Source organism: Staurois parvus, unplaced genomic scaffold (genome assembly GCF_062004578.1).
Source record: "Staurois parvus isolate SC_StPar_1 unplaced genomic scaffold, SC_StPar_1.0 ptg000392l, whole genome shotgun sequence".
NCBI lineage: Eukaryota > Metazoa > Chordata > Amphibia > Anura > Ranidae > Staurois > Staurois parvus.
In genome coordinates this window covers 3,320,717-3,338,142 of record NW_028318188.1, presented here as the reverse complement: position 1 = coordinate 3,338,142, position 17,426 = coordinate 3,320,717, and the positions used below count along the sequence as shown (strand labels likewise).

Here is a 17,426-nt window from a genome sequence, read left to right as displayed (position 1 = left end):
AGCCAGTGGCACTCACATATAGCATGGGATTGAATCGAGAACTGCGTACTGCGCTCACACAATCTGAGCCAGCGTGCGTTCCACGGAACGTATCGAACCCACCAGAAGTGATGTGCAAACGGCACCGAAGGTGACAACAGCGGCCAGGCCTCAATGCATTTTGTGGAATCACATCATCAGGAATTGTCATAGCAGAGTGTATTAGATTTCCACCATAACTTACATATATGAATAATCACAAGATGCATCTACATTAATTTCTAATCAGAATAAATCTAATATTAATACAAATGTAAAAAGTATGATGCATATTGAAAAAGACCTATGATGAATATTGAATAAAATCTCCTTTGAAATACTAAACACAGTCCTAAATTAAATAAAAACTAGAGTAGCTGGGCCTAAACATCATGTGAAAAACATAATTATGGAAGTATCATAATGAGAAGTTAAAAATCATGATGGCTCAAACTACTTGTGCCATCTAGTGGTGACAAAAAATTCCTGTACATTAAAATTACATTTCAATGTGACTGCCATCTTGTTGACAAAAAATATATTGGCAGATAAATCGTATATTAACAAATTAAATATATGATTTAATTTTAAAAATTAGATAAAAAAACAATTTAGGTCTATATCTATATTGAGATCAGATAGAACAAGGGTATTGTGTTCATAGATCCATCTATCAATTTGACAGAAACCTAAAGTGTTGTGTATGGACTTTTTTTATATATATAATGAGATTTATAATTTCAAAATTTCTCTAACTACCATTTTAAAAGGGCTAATAGTTAATTAACTTTTGCTTTGTGCCTACTAACTGGTTTATTTTACATACAAGATGTTCCCTTGGGATTGAAATGCTGTTATCTATACACACACTTCTTTTCTGGGAAATTGCATAAGGTGCTACTCTCTTGCATTTTTGTTATGACTAGCCATAGAGTAGTTTACTGAAATATTTTTTCTGTATTCTGATTGGTGCTTTATGGAAACCGCCTGACATATGCACTGTTATCATTTATTACTTAAGACCTGATCAATAATCAAGAAGTTGAATTCTGCCTCACACATCTAGGTATTTGTGTCGCATTGTTCCCAAAGTACTTTGAACTGTATATTTGTTCTATGGAGGAGAGGGCCCTAAATTGATAATCCTAACACATTTGCACAATTATTTGCACATCTTTTTGAATTATCAGTAATTTGCAGTACGTTTATTGGTGTGAGTAGCACCTTTTAATATTTATGTTTTATATAGCATATTATTTATGTAACACTAGGCAATGTTACTGAGTTGCAGAATTTAATTTGTCCACAAAATGTTGGCGCCAATTAGTTAGGCTAATTGTGACTGAATACAATTGCTGGGAGCAGTCTGGGAGATGTAGTCTTGAAGAAGGATCCCAACTACAGCCATTCTGTGGTTGCAACTACAAGGCCCATAAGCGCCTGGAAGCAGGAGGGACCAGGTAAAAGTAAAAGCCTGGGAAGGAGCCAAGTAGTTGGCGGAAGCATGCCAACCAGAAAAGTGTGAGAGAGCTGTTCTGTGCTAGACCTGCTGTGGCAAGCTAGATGTTGCTGAGTCGGGCTGTGTGAAGTCGTGCAACGTCAGGGAAAGACAAAGAGCAGACTACTGTGCTGGACATCAGGACAAGAAGACGGATCTAAGCACGGGTACCTACAACCCAGAATCCAAGTTCAGGTGGCTATCGCATCAACTACAGTCTGCTGAGTTTCTGCTTAAGGAAGCCCCCCATCATACAGACCACTTGTTGCCAGAGGACTGCCACCAAAGAATTTGATGAGAGGGTCTCTGACTTGCACCATAGCTAATAACTACCTGTTAACCCTTTCTTCAGTCTCAACTTGAAAGAGAGCTGTTTCTTTCTGTTAACACTTTGCCACCAAAGACCTAATACTCTTGCTTCCGCATCCATTGGTAAGCTTCAGCAATCAATGCCACTGACAGAGATTAAAACTATCGATCTCCCGGAACTTGATTTGCTTTTCATCCGATCCCTCTCCCCCCCAAACTGCTTTTTGAACTGGCCTTACTTTCTGTTTGGTTGCACTAAGGAGTCCACGCACTAACTTTACATTAAACGTTCAACCCCCCCCCCCCTTCGTTTTAGTCATCATCAATCTTGTGCACCAATGTCTGAAGGGCCCTAACTTTGCCGGCAGAAGCTCACCCCACAGACTGCTCACATTACTACACTCCTGAGGGCAGAAGTGGGTTGCTGTTATTGAGATAAAATTCAAGGCCTGAGCCTAGCCCCTTTGAGAGCCCTCAAGTGACTTGACCTGTTCGAGTAATCCTCTTGGTCACTTGAGGCGTAACCTCTCATTCGGAGAGCTACTATTTACTTTCTTTTACTATTTAGCTCCTAGTACTGTGGTAAAAGCAGAGTCTGGTCCTACAGGCACTTTGTTGGATTACATTGTACCTGTTTTATTGTGTTTATGTTCATTGATATTGATGAAAAAATCTGCTTTGTTATACTCACCTAGGGCTGAGTATAACAGAGCAGACAATCAAAAATTTCCAACAGCTCCTGTGGGGATAGCACTACATTTTGTAGAATGAAATTATTATTTGTTAGATACCAAATGTGGCACAGATCTTATGCATATTTCTCTTAGGAGGTCTGATGTGTCTTATAAGCCTTCTGGACCTTGTAAATTTGGCATGATTGGTATCATCTTATCCATCACTGCTATCATTTTGATAAAGGTGACTCCATTACAGTAGGAGCTGTGGAATGTATGAAAGTTCATTTTTAGCTCAAAAATCTCAGACTCATAAACGTGTATTGCTTAGCTGCATATCAGATTATTTATGATAGGGTCTTTACAACAAGGCTTCATTAAAAGTCCTTTTACAGACTCTAGCTAGTGGAGGCTTTTAATTCCTCTACTTTTTGTCCAGTGTTTCTTAAGATAGACTGTGGTTTGAACAAACGTGCCACCTTTTCTGAATAACTAGAACAGACATGAAATTTAAATCTGTTTTTGTTATTAACTTGCGATTTCTGGGGATAATAGGGTGATACAGTGTTTAGTGCTATTCCCATTTTCTTCATACAGTTTGGAGTTAGTCAGACCTCACTATAGTTTAATCAAAACAGAAGTCATACCTAGGTTTTGACACTTCTGGATTTGTCTGCCCTTCCCCAAGATGGTGCCAGATTTGATAAAAGCATAGCTAGCCAGAGAGCAGGTGTGACACTGTATTGCAGGGGTGTCAAACTGGCAGCCCTCCAGCTGTTCCAAAACTACAAGTCCCATCATGCCTCTGTCTTTGGGAGTCATGCTTGTAACTGTCAGCTTTGCAATGCCTCATGGGATTTGTAGTTTGTCAACAGCTGGAGGGTGGACGGTTTGACACCCCTGCTGTACTGGGACTTTTTATGAAAACTGTTGTACATTTTTGGTCCTGTTTGTGGGCCTGATATCACTTTCTCTGAACATTTCTGCTTTGGGATGCTGAGCAGTCATCTTGAACACTCTATTTTTATTACTTGGGTACTTTGTAGAGGTATTAGGCCTTTATTTATCAACACAAGATTCACAAAAAAATAAAAATTGCAATGATGATAACTGGTCATCTTGTGATTTTGGTTTGCATGAGTGTATGATTCTTCACACACCTGGCAAACACATTCCCCTAACGTATCTAATTAAACAGGCCTTGCAGTATAATGCAAGGTCTACTCAAATTTCCCAGGCATCTACCACTTTACAATTCACCTAGTAGGTGTAAAATGTATCTGTAAAAAAAAAAGTAAAGTTTCTACTTGCTTTACTTTGCTTCAAGGTCTGCTTTAAGCACACACTTATGTGCATGATACATAAATTGCCATCGCATTGATCATCAAAATAATCAATAAGTTGTCGCTCTCAGAGTAGATAAGGCAACACAGGTATTGATCACTATAACATGCATTTACAAGCAGCATAGCATACATTTGTGCATGCACGCTTGCCATGTGAAAAGCATGCATGATGCACTAGCACATTGTGATAACCCCACAGATCATGCTATAGTCTGGTTTACATCCAGTGTTATTTAGTCAATTCCATTTATGGTATATCAGTATTCTTATGCATACAAATGCAAAACAGCTAACATACATCACATAGCCCCAAAAACATTAGAAAATTCTCATTTTTATTTTGGGTACAGCTTCACTTAGCTTGAATATTTTTGGAAACTTGAGCGTGTGTTGCCTAGAAAACCAGTTTGTTCAGTGGAATAAGTTATCATTAGTGAAATTCATTATAAATGTGCACAAACAATAAATACTGTGAGTATGTTTTGCAGACATATCAATATGACAGCATACATACGTTTTCTTTAGCAAATGACGCAGACGGAGCAGTTTCTGTTTTTTAGAATAACATTATTAAAGCTTGTATATCGGAGGTGCTGCCTCGTCTCTAAGACTGGCAGATTCAGACTATACCCGATACAACAGCAGCTCAAAATATGTAGGAAACTCGTAAGAGTTCCCAGTTGACAAGGTTGTGGTTTTATAGCACGTTAAAGATATTACCTTTTCCATGGACTCTCTGACTTCTCCTTACAGCAGTCCCACAGTCAGCAGAACAGTCCCCTGCAGTGGCTGTATTAGTGTTAATTAGCGCCAAGAGATGTGAGCCTGAAGTGTCATTCTGATCATTTATAGTAAGCATGCAGTTCTCTCTGCCAGAAAAAGTGGAACAAAATATTCCATATGTATATTTTATATGTGAAAAGCACATTAACTTAATTAACATTCAATATCCATCCTGAGTCTCTGGGGATATTATAGCTGAATTATTTGCAGGAGGAAAATAATTCCTAAATTCTTGTTACATTAGTTAATGTGAAAAGGTTATTCACAAAACATTTTCTCCACATACCAGATTGTGTGACACCTTTGGTGTTTAGAATGCTGGATCAAATGTTATCACACTGGCAAGGCGAATGCAGCACCTTCAGTTAAAACATATGCAGGTCTTCGCTCACACTAGTCACCTAGATTTGGCATGATTTTAAACTCTAAAAGACTAGGTTCACACTTTTGCATTTTCATATATTTTTTAATGTGTTTTCATGTGCTCCTACTGAACTCTATAGGGCCAAAAATATTACACCAAAAGAAGCACCTGTACCTTTTTCCAAATTTTGTGGAAGCATGTTGCATAAGTGTGAACTAGCACTATAGACAACAATGGGATTCCTCTTGTTCTGGATTGTTGCATGGCAAATTGCAGAGGTGTGAATTGGGGGCTAAAAGCTAGAGTGTATGGGCTTTTGATTGATCTGGTTTTTCCCCCCTCATACAGGTCTAAATGATTGCAAAAGCAGCTGAAGCAGGTCAAATGAACACCTGAAATTAATTCTGAATGATTTCAGAAGCATATAAGCCCCGGTTCACACCAAATGCGACACTGAAAATGGGCTACTTAACGTGAATATTTCAAAGCCGCGGACCCGGTGCAAATTTATATGTGGCTTGCCTGATATCCGTGCGGCTTCCTGCACAAAATGTCAATTCAAGTTGCACCTGAAATCGCCTAAAATAGTGCAGGAACTATTTTGTAACTCCGACAGATTTGAACAGCTCCATTGCTGACAATAGTGTGTGACTTGTCATTTGGATTTGGATTTCTGTCAAATCGCATTAGCCAGGGCTAAAACTGATGTCAAAAGCATGCAGCATTTGCTGATTGAAACCTTTTGAGGCCCTAATAGTTTACTTGCCAAAGCCATAAACTGACTTTAAGCCTATGTACTTAAAAATCTAATACAAGTACAGTGATATTTAGTAGCTAGCTAGGCAAAGTAAAATATCAGAGAGCCTGCCTCCTGCACACAGCAACACATTAAAAAAATTTTTTAAATTATATATGTATAACAATATTACACAGTCTTCTTAGTCTACCTTTAGGCTCCATGCACACTGCCTTAAAAAAAAACGCTGCTCCTACAGGAGTTTAACATTTTGCCTGTAGAAGTAGAACTAATGTTACCCTATGTGTCCATGCACACTAGGTAGTCTAGATGCATTTTTTAAAGCTCAGAGTTCAGAGGCAGAATATAAAACCCTACTTTTTTGCATTTTTTGAGAGCGTTTTTCTGGCAGAAAAAAAAAACCCTAAATGCTCCTAAACTATAGTACAAAAAAACACTAAAAATTTGCATTTTTTTTCTGCCAAGAGCACTGGAGTTATTTTAAGCCAATGTGCATGCAGCCTTAGGTCTGGCTCACACCTATGCAATTTTTAGTGCTTTATGTGTTTTGCAGATATTTACTACAGTCCATTTAACATGGTTTCCTATGGGACATGTTGACATCTATGTGTTTTCAGCCACTCCATTTTTGGATAGGGTCAGGAACTTTTTTTCCCGCAGCAGATTGCAACACGCATCGGTGTTAACCAAGCCTGACTCCGGACTTATCCTGGACTTACAGATTAGTTACTGTATCTGTAATGTTTGTTTTGGGATGTTTTGGGATGTTTGTTGACATGACACATTAGAAACTGTATTAACCAGTCATTGCAGGAAAGGCAGCTCTTTGCAAAAGCACATCTTTGCACACTGCCTGGATTCAGGAAACTTAGAAGTATATTTTGGAATTGTTTAAGAAAGTTGGTTGATTTACTCTTTTATTAGAAGTAATCTCTGCTCCTGTATCCTGCTATATATACCAGGATCTTACCTTTCTACTTACATGAGGAAGTAGCTGTTGTGTTACATCTATTTTTGGGATCAGTGACTAAAGTACTTTATTGGAAAGTTTTTTCCTACCTTGAACCAGGACATGACAAGTTTTCATCAATTAGCTGATCTGGATTACTAAAATTCCTGGAAAAGGTAAGTTTGTGTCTCAAACCTCCAGTCACATCAAAAGGTTCACATTTTCCAGTTTCCTGCAAAGCAGCCAGAAACGCCACTTTTTGTGTTACCTGTGTTATCAAATATAAATATACAAAGTACCAATGTACATTCATTGGAGCTATTTTGCACAAGAGCTGCAAAACATAAAATAGACTAAACAAATAGTGGCTCAGGTGTCAACATTATTATTATTATTATACAGTATTTATAAAGCGCCAACAGTTCGCTCAGCGCTGTACATTACAATGGGAGACAGAACATGCAACATGTGACAGTACAATAACAATACAATGCGATACACGAGGGGTTCGAGGGCCCTGCTCCTTGGAGCTTACAATCTAGGAGGGAAGGGATAGTGGTACAGGAGGAAATAGCTGTGGGGGATGGAGTGGTAGGAAGAGTGGAGGAGTGTCCATTCACACACAGAGCCACGGCTTGGCCGTACCCTTCCCTCTCCTCCTGATTGGCTCACTGGCTGTGATTGACAGCAGCTGGAGCTAATGGCTGCTGCTGCTGCCTCAGCCAATCAGGAGTGAGAGTCCCTAGAGAACCAAAGCTCTTGTGGACATCGCTGAATCAGGAGGGGTAAGTGTTAGAGTGGGCTGGGGTGGATGCTACACACAGAAGGTTTTTTACCTTCATGCATAGAATGCATGGAAGTAAAAAACCTTGAGCCTTTGGAAGGTTCAGGTCAGGACAGCAGAATCCAGGCCTCAGCATTCAGGCCCTAAGTATGCCCTCTTGAGGCCGCAGAACAGTGGTGGCCTGGGAGGGCAACGTGCCTTCTCCCAGGCTTTGAAAAATCCTATACTAGAAAGACCCAGAACTCCGTGTGCTCACTGAATAAATAAATACAGATACTCTGCATGCCATCAGAGTCAGTCTCTCTGGGATAGGCTGGGGCTGTATTAATATTCACACTGCCATCTGCATAGCTCCACACCTATTTTCCAGAAACTTCAAAGCTTCCTGAATACAGAGAGAGTTATTAGACCAGACTGGCAGCAACTGAGCACACACAGCAGACCTAACTAAAAAGGATCACAGCTCACCAAGTACAGTGAGCTAATTATTCTTTTACCTACCAAATAATTACAGTCACACTGACTACAATGTGGTACTAAATTTATCAAAATACCAAACTAAAGCTAATTATATAAACCTAGTACTCACCTAGGAGGGTGCTACATCCACCCTGCCAAAAACAGGCACCCTCACTAGCCTGAGTCAATGGCTCCTACAAAACGTTTTACACAAAAATGGGCAAAGTATCCCAATAAATTGGAGGGGAAAAGGAGGTTAACAAATGAGCAGTCATGTTGGCATATGTGCAAATAAATTAGCAGTATAAAATATAGATACAGTATAAACATTTCTGTACGTACCATATTTACAGGTATGTACATAAGGTTGCTGATAGGGTCCTACCAAATTCATGAAAGAGTAACATCCTTACACCCCCCCCCCCTCCCAAAATGAATTGGTGGTGGGACTAATGAATGAACAAATAAATACATTTCCTAACTAGGAATTACTGTAACTATACACAAATAATAATGGCTTTGGTGGGTTAGAACTGTAGGCACTTCAGCAATCTTCCAGAGCAGAGCAACACAATTTGCAAATATACAACCTATTGATCAGACTGAGGTGTTGAGATGCCACCCCTTTGAGGATGACCCTTCAAAGATCCAAGAACAGTATGTACACTATCAAGCCCCTACCAGGTATAAATAACATATGCAATGTTACTGAGGAGTATAAAATCATATATACACTTGACTTTATCTTGCCATAGAGAGTCATCCAGAGCCCTGGAAAACAAAACACAAACAAACACATCCTAGCTGATATAAGCGATCTAGACATCTATACTTAGATATGACAGCAAAATCCCTAGCCAGGGATACTTGGCAACACATAGCAACAGCAAAAGAGTCCTCTGAAGATGGTTGGGTTCAGGTTCTGCTAATCAAAGTCCATAAACCCAATGGAAGATGTGGTGTTCAGCTCAACTGACATTTGCAGTAACGCCACCCCTGCTGTGTCAGGAGCACCAACTCCCTTAAGTCCCTTAAGACTTGGCAAGGGATCCTTCCCCTGCTGGGTAGAAGTGACTGGAAACATAAATCTTCGCAAAGTCTTCTTTTGTTGAAAATCTTTACAAAGTCTTCAGCATGAAATCCCCAAACATGAGCAAAACACACCCTCCCCCTCCTTTTCTTGCAATAAGAACTTAGAAAAAAGGGTTGTGTCCTCTTAAGTTGTAATCCAAAGGAACTTGTCTAGGAAGTATTTCCTCCATAGAGCTGGTGAACTAGTAATAAGTCGCTGCTCCTTTGCCACAACAGCCACTTGCCTTCAGCAATTCCTCCAGACAGAAGTTGAAGCATCCTTCTCTTTAATTTGCAAGGATAGTAGGGAAGTGGAAATGAGAAGTAGGGGGATTGCCTACTTTCAGCAACAAACAGTAGGCCTGGAGTTTCTCTTCTCTTCTGAGAGCAAACTAAGGTAGTGCAGGTGGGTCCCCGGATATTTTTTCCCCAGCAATAAAAATTGGGGTTGCGGATCTCGACCATGTTTCCATCCAGACCCCAGATTTTTATACACCACTCCCTGCGATCAGCCACAATACCCTTGTCCATATGGATGGACCTCCCCAGAATCCAGTTCCTCTTAATGTCCAGAAACTGCTTCCACAGTTGGGGATTTGCTTGATTCTGGAAAGGATTGGGTATAAACAAAATCCCTGACTTCATTCTCACACCAGGAGACCCTCTTTGCTTCAGTTTCCTTCACGACTTCCCACGGGACATAGGGAAGTCATACCCATACTCTAGAGCCACCCGCCATTGGACCATCTGTTGGAAGTGGGAGATTCTCGCCAGTTCAATCCAGTCTCCTTTCCCTAGTAGAATGAAGGAGTTTTTAGGCCTTTTAATGAGGTGGCTGTAGACATCATTTTGTACCCCAGCTAGGGCAATGATACATGGTGGAGATAGATCAAGTCTCTTCTCTGCATAGGCCTCACCAAACCCAAAATTTTTGGAACACTGTCTTAGCTGAGCAGCATGCTCAATCTCGTCCTTGTCTGGGCCAGAATCCTGGGAACTCTCTCCCTCTCCCTCTCCAGCTTCACAGTCCCAGTCAGTCTCTGCCACTGACTCTCAGTCTTTTATCCCCTTCTCTACGACCTCATAGAAATGTCGGAACCTCGGTGACCCCACATCAATGACAACTGGCTCCTCCTCACCTGAGGAACTTGCAGACTCCAGCCCCTGGGTCCTATGGATCTCCGAGATTCGCATTACAGCCATTTTGTTAATCACTGTGAATGCTGCTCTGGTGATAGGCTTCTGTCCATCCTTGGCAGACTGGATGCCTTAAATGGTGGAGATGCGGGTCTCTCTGGTTAGCAGAACTTGGTCTGGGTACACATCAATGGTCCCAGCCCCAGATGTAACTCCATCACACTGCTGTCTCGCTCAAGAGCTGTAGTAGTAGTCGGCATTTCCATACAGTAGTTATTCTCCCGGTTGACAAACGGGACATTAGGCTGGCGATCACCGGGGATTAACTTCAGCAGCATTTCTCTAGTGACCAAACCAACCCCAGGCACGCAGCTTCAATGTGACACACTGGCATCTGCCACATACCAGCCCGATGTACTCCGTGTCTCCTCTGCTGCACAGTGCCAGACCTCCTTGGGGTACCAACCAGGGGCAGACTGACAACTCATGGGGCCCCCGGGAAATAGGGGATCATGGGGCCCCTGTGTCCTTGCCCAAACACAAAAAAGCCTATGAAAAAGGTACCAGGGGCATCTCATGGGGCCCCCTACTGACCCCGAGCCCTCGGGCAAAGCCCGAGTTTCCAAATGGTCAGTCCGCCCCTGGTACCAACTGTACTCCGGTGTCATTCAGCATCCTGCTCTGCAGCTCTGTCAGCCAGTCTGGATGTTTGCCACCTCTCTTAGAAACTCCGGGACTCAGAATCGCACCTGCATATACCATCTTTCTACTCACTCCTCATGGCTCTCCATCAGCTACACCCAGAAATGGCACTGTAGCTCTGCCACATTTTCTGGATTGGTCAACTCTCGCTCCTCCAGATAGGCTGACTCATAAGCAATCACCATTCCTGTTGGGCAGACTTTTCCAGCAAACCTCTTCCTGTGCTCTGAGTTAACCTCTTCCCCACCAAAACTTTACTCCAGCATTATCCAGCTGTGCTGAAATGTTGACATTATCAGTCGGTGCTGTAATGCCTATAGGAACACACTTTCCCTTGTCTCCCAACAGGCTTTACCAGCACTCACAGTCCAGCACCCCGTGTTAACTCATTCACCGCCACCAAAAATGCTTCTGCATTGGCAACAGTCTTTAGTGTAGCACATACATTTTCCCTTGTAGCACACACAGGCAGTAAGACCTCACTGGCGCACCTGCTCCCCGAGTTCTTTTTAATTTAGTGAGGTGGCGGTTAGTGTTTTTAGCTCACTTTTGTACATTATTTGCTTACACATATTTATCAATAAAGCCATTGTTGCCATTGTTGAATAAGCTGCATGGTCCTATTTGAAACTTCCTTTCAAGGTGTATGTCTTTATCCTTGCTTTCTGTGCCCAGAGTTAACCCTTTCAGCATCACTCCTTGGAAATGCCTCTGCACTGCCAACAGTCTTTAGTGTAGCACAGACATTTTCTCCATAACGACTGCCATCCCGCAATCCACACAGCAACATTGACAGTCTTTTCCTCAGGCCGTTGCCAGTAGAAACCGCTGTGGTATTCCAGGGGAGCATCAAAGACCAATCCTGTAGGAGCCACAGGAATACTGTTCAGGTCCTCCCCAAATACTGTTCCCAGCAGCCAGGCACAGAGGTTTATTCACATGTTTCTTCAATAACCACTCTAGGGGTGTTTTTATCTTTTGGAGAATTCTGAAAATAGGAACAATGGAAATTGAGGACTTAATCTATGTTGGAGTCCTTGCTTGAATTGGTGCTTGAACCGGTGTTCCCTTTGGTACTAGAAAGTCAGCTGTGGGTCTAGTAGAGGGGGTTTAAATACCTCACAGTCTCTAAGATCCCTTTGTACTCACAAGGCTCAAGAGCAGCTGGATATCTTCCTCCGTGATACTGGACCAGATCTTCAGTAGATAGCCCCCTCAGTCTGCACAGAAAAACTTCTGCTGTCTCAGCATTCAGGCCTCAGGATGCCCACCTGAGGCCGAACAGCAGTGGTGAATAATTACAGCTAGCCAGCATGCCATCAGAGCCAGTCTCTCTGAGATAGGCTGGGGTTGTATTAATATCTGCATAGCTCCACACCTATTATGCAGAAACTTCCAAAGCTTCCTGGATACAGAGGGAGCTATTAGACCAGACTGGCATAGGCTGAGCACACAGAGCATACCTAACTAAAGAATCACAGCTCACAGAGTACAGTGAGCTGACTATGCTTTTACCTACCAAATAATTAGTCAAACAGACTACAGTGTGACACTAAATTTACCTCTCAAAAAAACAAACTAAAGCTATCTAACCCTAGCACCTACCTAGGAGGGTGCTACATGTGTATTTATTATTTTTTTCCTGTAACACCCTGCAGAAATACTGGGTCCATGTTAAATGGACATAAGATGGCAATGTTCTAAAGCTCAATCAGACAGACTCTACCAAAGAATAGCATTGTGGGACTTGTACACTGCTAGCAGGACTTTGCTGTTTGTTGTGGATCTGACAAACTAAATTTCCCAGAGGAGCTAACTGATGGGCGGGGGCAGATAAATACTGAAGCCTGGGAACCAGAAAGGAGAGGTGAGAGCTGGAGAGGAAAGTTGTATGGAACACCAGAGGTCCAGGTTGGTCCAGAACCACAGAGGGAGTGAAAGAGTGAGAAAGAGTTTGGAGACCACTGACCGCTGGCAAGCTGGATGGACAGCCTGGTGAGCAGGCAAACTGGAGTGCTGTCATCTGGAGCGATCGGTATTGGAGGAATTTGGAGAACACGGGGCTCTCATCTGCAGAGAGACTGTCCGATACCTGACCGAAGCCGCAGATTGAGTGAGAGAGCTCTATACTGCAAATTTTCTAAGGTACCCAGGACATTGCTAAACCCAGTCACACTATACTCAACTTAATATTCCACGCTCTACAAGTTATACATGTTGTGGCCTAGATCGTTTGGCCCATTTTGCATGCTGCCTACTATTCACTACACACGCTCAACATACTAAATCGCAAGAGCCTACTGCAATATCTGAACCCTGCGGGTCAAGCTGCTTTGATGCCGCAGATCCAGTTTGCACAACTCAACAGGGATCCTGGAAAATAGTCAGTGGCCCTTAAGGGGGTGGTGCTACATTCTCAAAGGTGAACTTAGCTTTAAAACAAAACACAATAAGAGCACAGATAGTACATCCAAGAACATTAAGACAGAGCACACACAGAACACACACAATACTCAGAGCACACACAGCTAAAGCAGAGAAAAAAAAAAAACCAGAAAAGGCACACAGAAAAAGTGCAGACAGAGGACACATATCCTGGAATTCATAAAAAGTGGCACAGACACCCTTTAGAAGTAGGTTTCACCTCTGTATGACAAATATTGGTGTGAGTGACAGATTTATGTACATGTTGAAAACATATACAAGACCTGGTTGCAAAAGTGTCCCAGAGTTGGCATAAATTACCCAAATATGACATTGGTCTTATTTATACCCAGTATTTTTAACTTTGATATGGTGTGGTATTTCTTAATGAATTTGTCACAGTCATGGTGACATGTTAGAAAATTTGTGAACATTTGTCCCAAGTTGATGAGGAAGTTGGTAATGGGCCTTGATGTTTTTAGAAGTGATAACCTGGCCTCTGTCCAGACTTCCTGTGCCTCTCGCTCTCCTATGTAAAGTAGGACAGAAGGGAGGGGGGGAATGTGAAGTAAGGCTGCTTAAGATAATAATGGGGGGATAGAATGGGAGGGGCTGAAAACAATCATCAGAGAGCTAAGGACAATTATAAGGGGGGCTGAGGACAATTATGGGAGAGTGAAGGACAATTATAAGGGGGGATGAGGACTTTTTTAAGGGGTCTAAGAACTGTAATGTAAGGAGACCTGAGGACAGTAATGTGAGTGGGGGGGCTGTGGACAGTAATGTGTGTGGGGGGGGGCTAGGGACATTAATGTGGGGGTCTGAGGACAGTAATGTGAGGGGGGGGGGCTGAGGACAGTAATGTGAGGGGGGAGGCTGAGGACAGTAATGGAGGGCTGATGACAGTAATGTGAGCGGGTGGACTGAGGACAGTAATGTGAGGGGGTGCTGAGGACAGTAATGGGGGACTGAAGAAAGTAATGTGAGGGGGGAGCTGAGGACAGTAATGAGCTGCTGAGCACATTAATAGGCGGCTGAGGATAAATATGTGGTAGCTGAGGACATATATGGGGGAGCTGAGGACAATTCTGGGTGGACTTAGGACAGTAAGGGGGGGGCTGAAGACAATTATAGCGGGGTTGAGGACAGTAATGGGGGAAGCCAAGGACACTAATGGGGGACAGAGGACAATTATGGAGGAGTGAGAACAATTATGGGGGGTGAGGATGAGGACAGTAATGTAAAGCGGGATTTTGATGTGAAAGGGAGGGAACTGTGAGGTAAAGACAGAACTTTGCAAGCACGCATCACAGGTTTGGCAGCCCATTCATTTTAAAGTGCTGCTGTACCCTAAAGAAAGACAGGGGAGATGCTTCTTTTAAAATCGCACTGCACCAAGCTGCTTGGTGTGTGTGAAAATGTGCTATAGGTGGCACATTTGATAAAGTACAGCACATTTCTCTGCGGGTTGGAAAAATGTTCAATTTCACAACCGTTCTCCACAGGAGAGAGGAGATCAGGGTTGTGATGTGAAGGATCTGAGTTATGGCACAAACATGCGATCTGGACCTCTGTTGGAAGAATCTTTTACTGACTGGACCTCCATGAATTTAAATTCAGTAATTCAGTAAATTCAGTATAGAGGGATATGCTTTGTTCATATTTCATGTCTGAGGTTTACAACCACTTTAAAGTCAAAATGCCCCTAGACCATATGGCTTACTGTCGGAATTTTAGAAACTCTTATAGAGTATCTAAACCCACAGGACAATTTTATATTGCAGTTTACCAATCATTAGATGAAGTGACTGCATGCATTTTCTTTTTTCCAGATTTATGTTCCTTTATTTTCACCTGGTAATTTTGAAATAACACATTTCCTATTCTAGGCTAGACTACAAACATGTTATTATTATACAGTATTTATGTTTGTCACTGTTTCTCTATTACATGGTGGATGGAAGAGAACAACAGTTCAGTTCAGCTCATGGGAAATGACAAGGACACTGATTTTTTAGCAACATCAGTGGGTATTTTATGTGCTTGCTGAAAATGTTCCTAAAAGATGAAAACTAATGCAGCCACTGCATCTAAGGACTGGTAGGCTGCAATCTATTAATGTTTTGTTCTTGAGTTAAGTTATTATTTAAAGGCAGAGGTGACAACAAACTTCAGCAACCTTCAGCTTAATTTTTTGTCCAGGCTGAATTAATCCTTAGTCTGATTTTAGGCAATATAGCCCAAAGTAAATGACTACTACAGTGAGAAAATTGTATTCTGGTAACTGCAAGGGATTACTACCTCTAATGAAAGTACACAGGCCCAATGCAATGACAGGTTGACATACTGTATATTGTTTCTAAAAGTTCCAGTATACACCAATGTGTTGCATTGGTGTGCATTTTGTAAAAATGGAACACGCAACAATGAAATGCGCTGGATCGACTTACAAAAAAAAAAATCACAGTTCACATTCAACACATGTCAATATGAGCTAAATGCAATGAACATGGAACAAAAATAAAGCCATATATATTCATGGATCTTTTGGAAGTAGCATAGCATTTAGTAAGAGCTGAGAAATGTATATTTTACCTGTTGAGTCTTCTGAAAATAATTTTTGCATTCACCTTCTTTGTCATCATTATCATCCTTACCATCCTGCGCAGATGCAAGGCTTGATATCAGTGTGTCATCATCACTAGACATGTTATTTAGCTCTGCCTGTTCTTCATGAAGAGGATGATCTCCTTCTATGCTGTGTTGTACCTGGTCTATTTCAGGGCTTTGCATAGAGTTAATTGCATTTACAAGCACTGAACCCAGTCCACTGCTGTCCTCTGCAGTCTCTTCAATGAATGACAGGTAAACCAGGTCACCTGTTTCTCCTGCAATTTCTGTCAAGCTTCCAGATGCACTTAGTGGCCTCAGCAGGTCATCAACTCTAGGATCTGAAGAAATACATTTTGGCAGATCTTTATGTATTTGAGAATCTTCCCAATGCTTAAGTAAAGACTGTGTTTCATCTCTTACAACCTTTACTTTATAATTTTTACTTATCTTTTTCAGATTAGAGAGGTGCAACTTTCCCTCTTCTACATCATCTATTGGTTCTATTTCTGGATAAGAGCCTTGGTCAAGTATAACACCTGTCAGTAAATTATTCTCAGAAGATTCCTCCTTGCTGCTGCCTGCCTACATCAAACATAAAAACAGCAACAATTGAATACATGTGCTAACAACCGAGGCCAAATACATTATGTGCAGTTATACATCACACCACATATGACATTATGCCAAACCTCATCATACTATATATGCGTGATAAGGTTGAAGTCAAGGCACCAGAACAGAGACATACTCATCTAGTCTTGGATGCCACGCAGGCCAGAGTGTTTAACAGGGGAAACTTCTGACTGTCCAGTTTCATACTTTACTGTATATCCAGATATACAATAATGAGTCGGTTCCAGCATCAATTTCTGAAGGTTTAGGATCCACGCAAACCTCTGTAAGGTCCACACAGTCAGGGACATGTAGTCTGAAAAAATCCTCACCAACTGTTCTCTCAGCAGGAGGTCATCCAACATCTCACAATAACAATATTGCGAAAGTGCAGCAGGGTTGATACTGGGGTGAATACCAGAGGTACAGATAAGAGTCCACCCCAACTTGTAGTACGGGGCAACTGAACAAAATGTAATAATCACTGACGCATTTAAAAGATGAGCATATATAGATACGAATCTTTTTATGTCCACAGAGTCCAGAAAGTCTGCTTGATGAAGGGAGGCGATGACCGATTTAATGGATTCCATTTGGAATTTCTGGACCTGAATAAATACATTAATAGAAATCGGGACAATGATATCTGAGGGCTCGAAGGTGATCTGCTAATCTGAGCAGTGACACACATCATAGGTTGGAGGTGATAAAGAGAGAAGGGACAGGGAGCAAGACTCCAGTGTACACCCCTTGGATACCACCTCCAGCACCCAAGCATCTGAGCTGCAAGCTGTTCAAGCATCTGCATAGGTCAGTAGAAAGTGGGGCACTCCTTCACGCAGAGAAAGGCTTGTCTGAAGATTTGGCAGATTTTGAGTGTCAGACCTTGCATGTGGACTGGAAGCCAATCCTAGGGAGTCATACTG

At 41.9% G+C, this 17,426-nt stretch overlaps 1 protein-coding gene across 1 annotated transcript in view; it reads right to left on the bottom strand.

Moving 5' to 3' along the window:
- The window catches only part of ANKRD31 (ankyrin repeat domain 31), a 196,709-nt gene extending 179,844 nt beyond the window's left edge, over window positions 1-16,865 (bottom strand). The window contains exons 1-2 of the mRNA XM_089686185.1: window positions 16,713-16,865; window positions 15,906-16,470 (exon numbers count right to left, since the gene is read on the bottom strand). Coding sequence (XP_089542311.1) covers window positions 15,906-16,470; window positions 16,713-16,865 — 718 coding nt within the window. The remainder of the gene's footprint in view (window positions 1-15,905; window positions 16,471-16,712) is intronic.
- Between the last annotated feature and the right edge of the window lie 561 nt (window positions 16,866-17,426).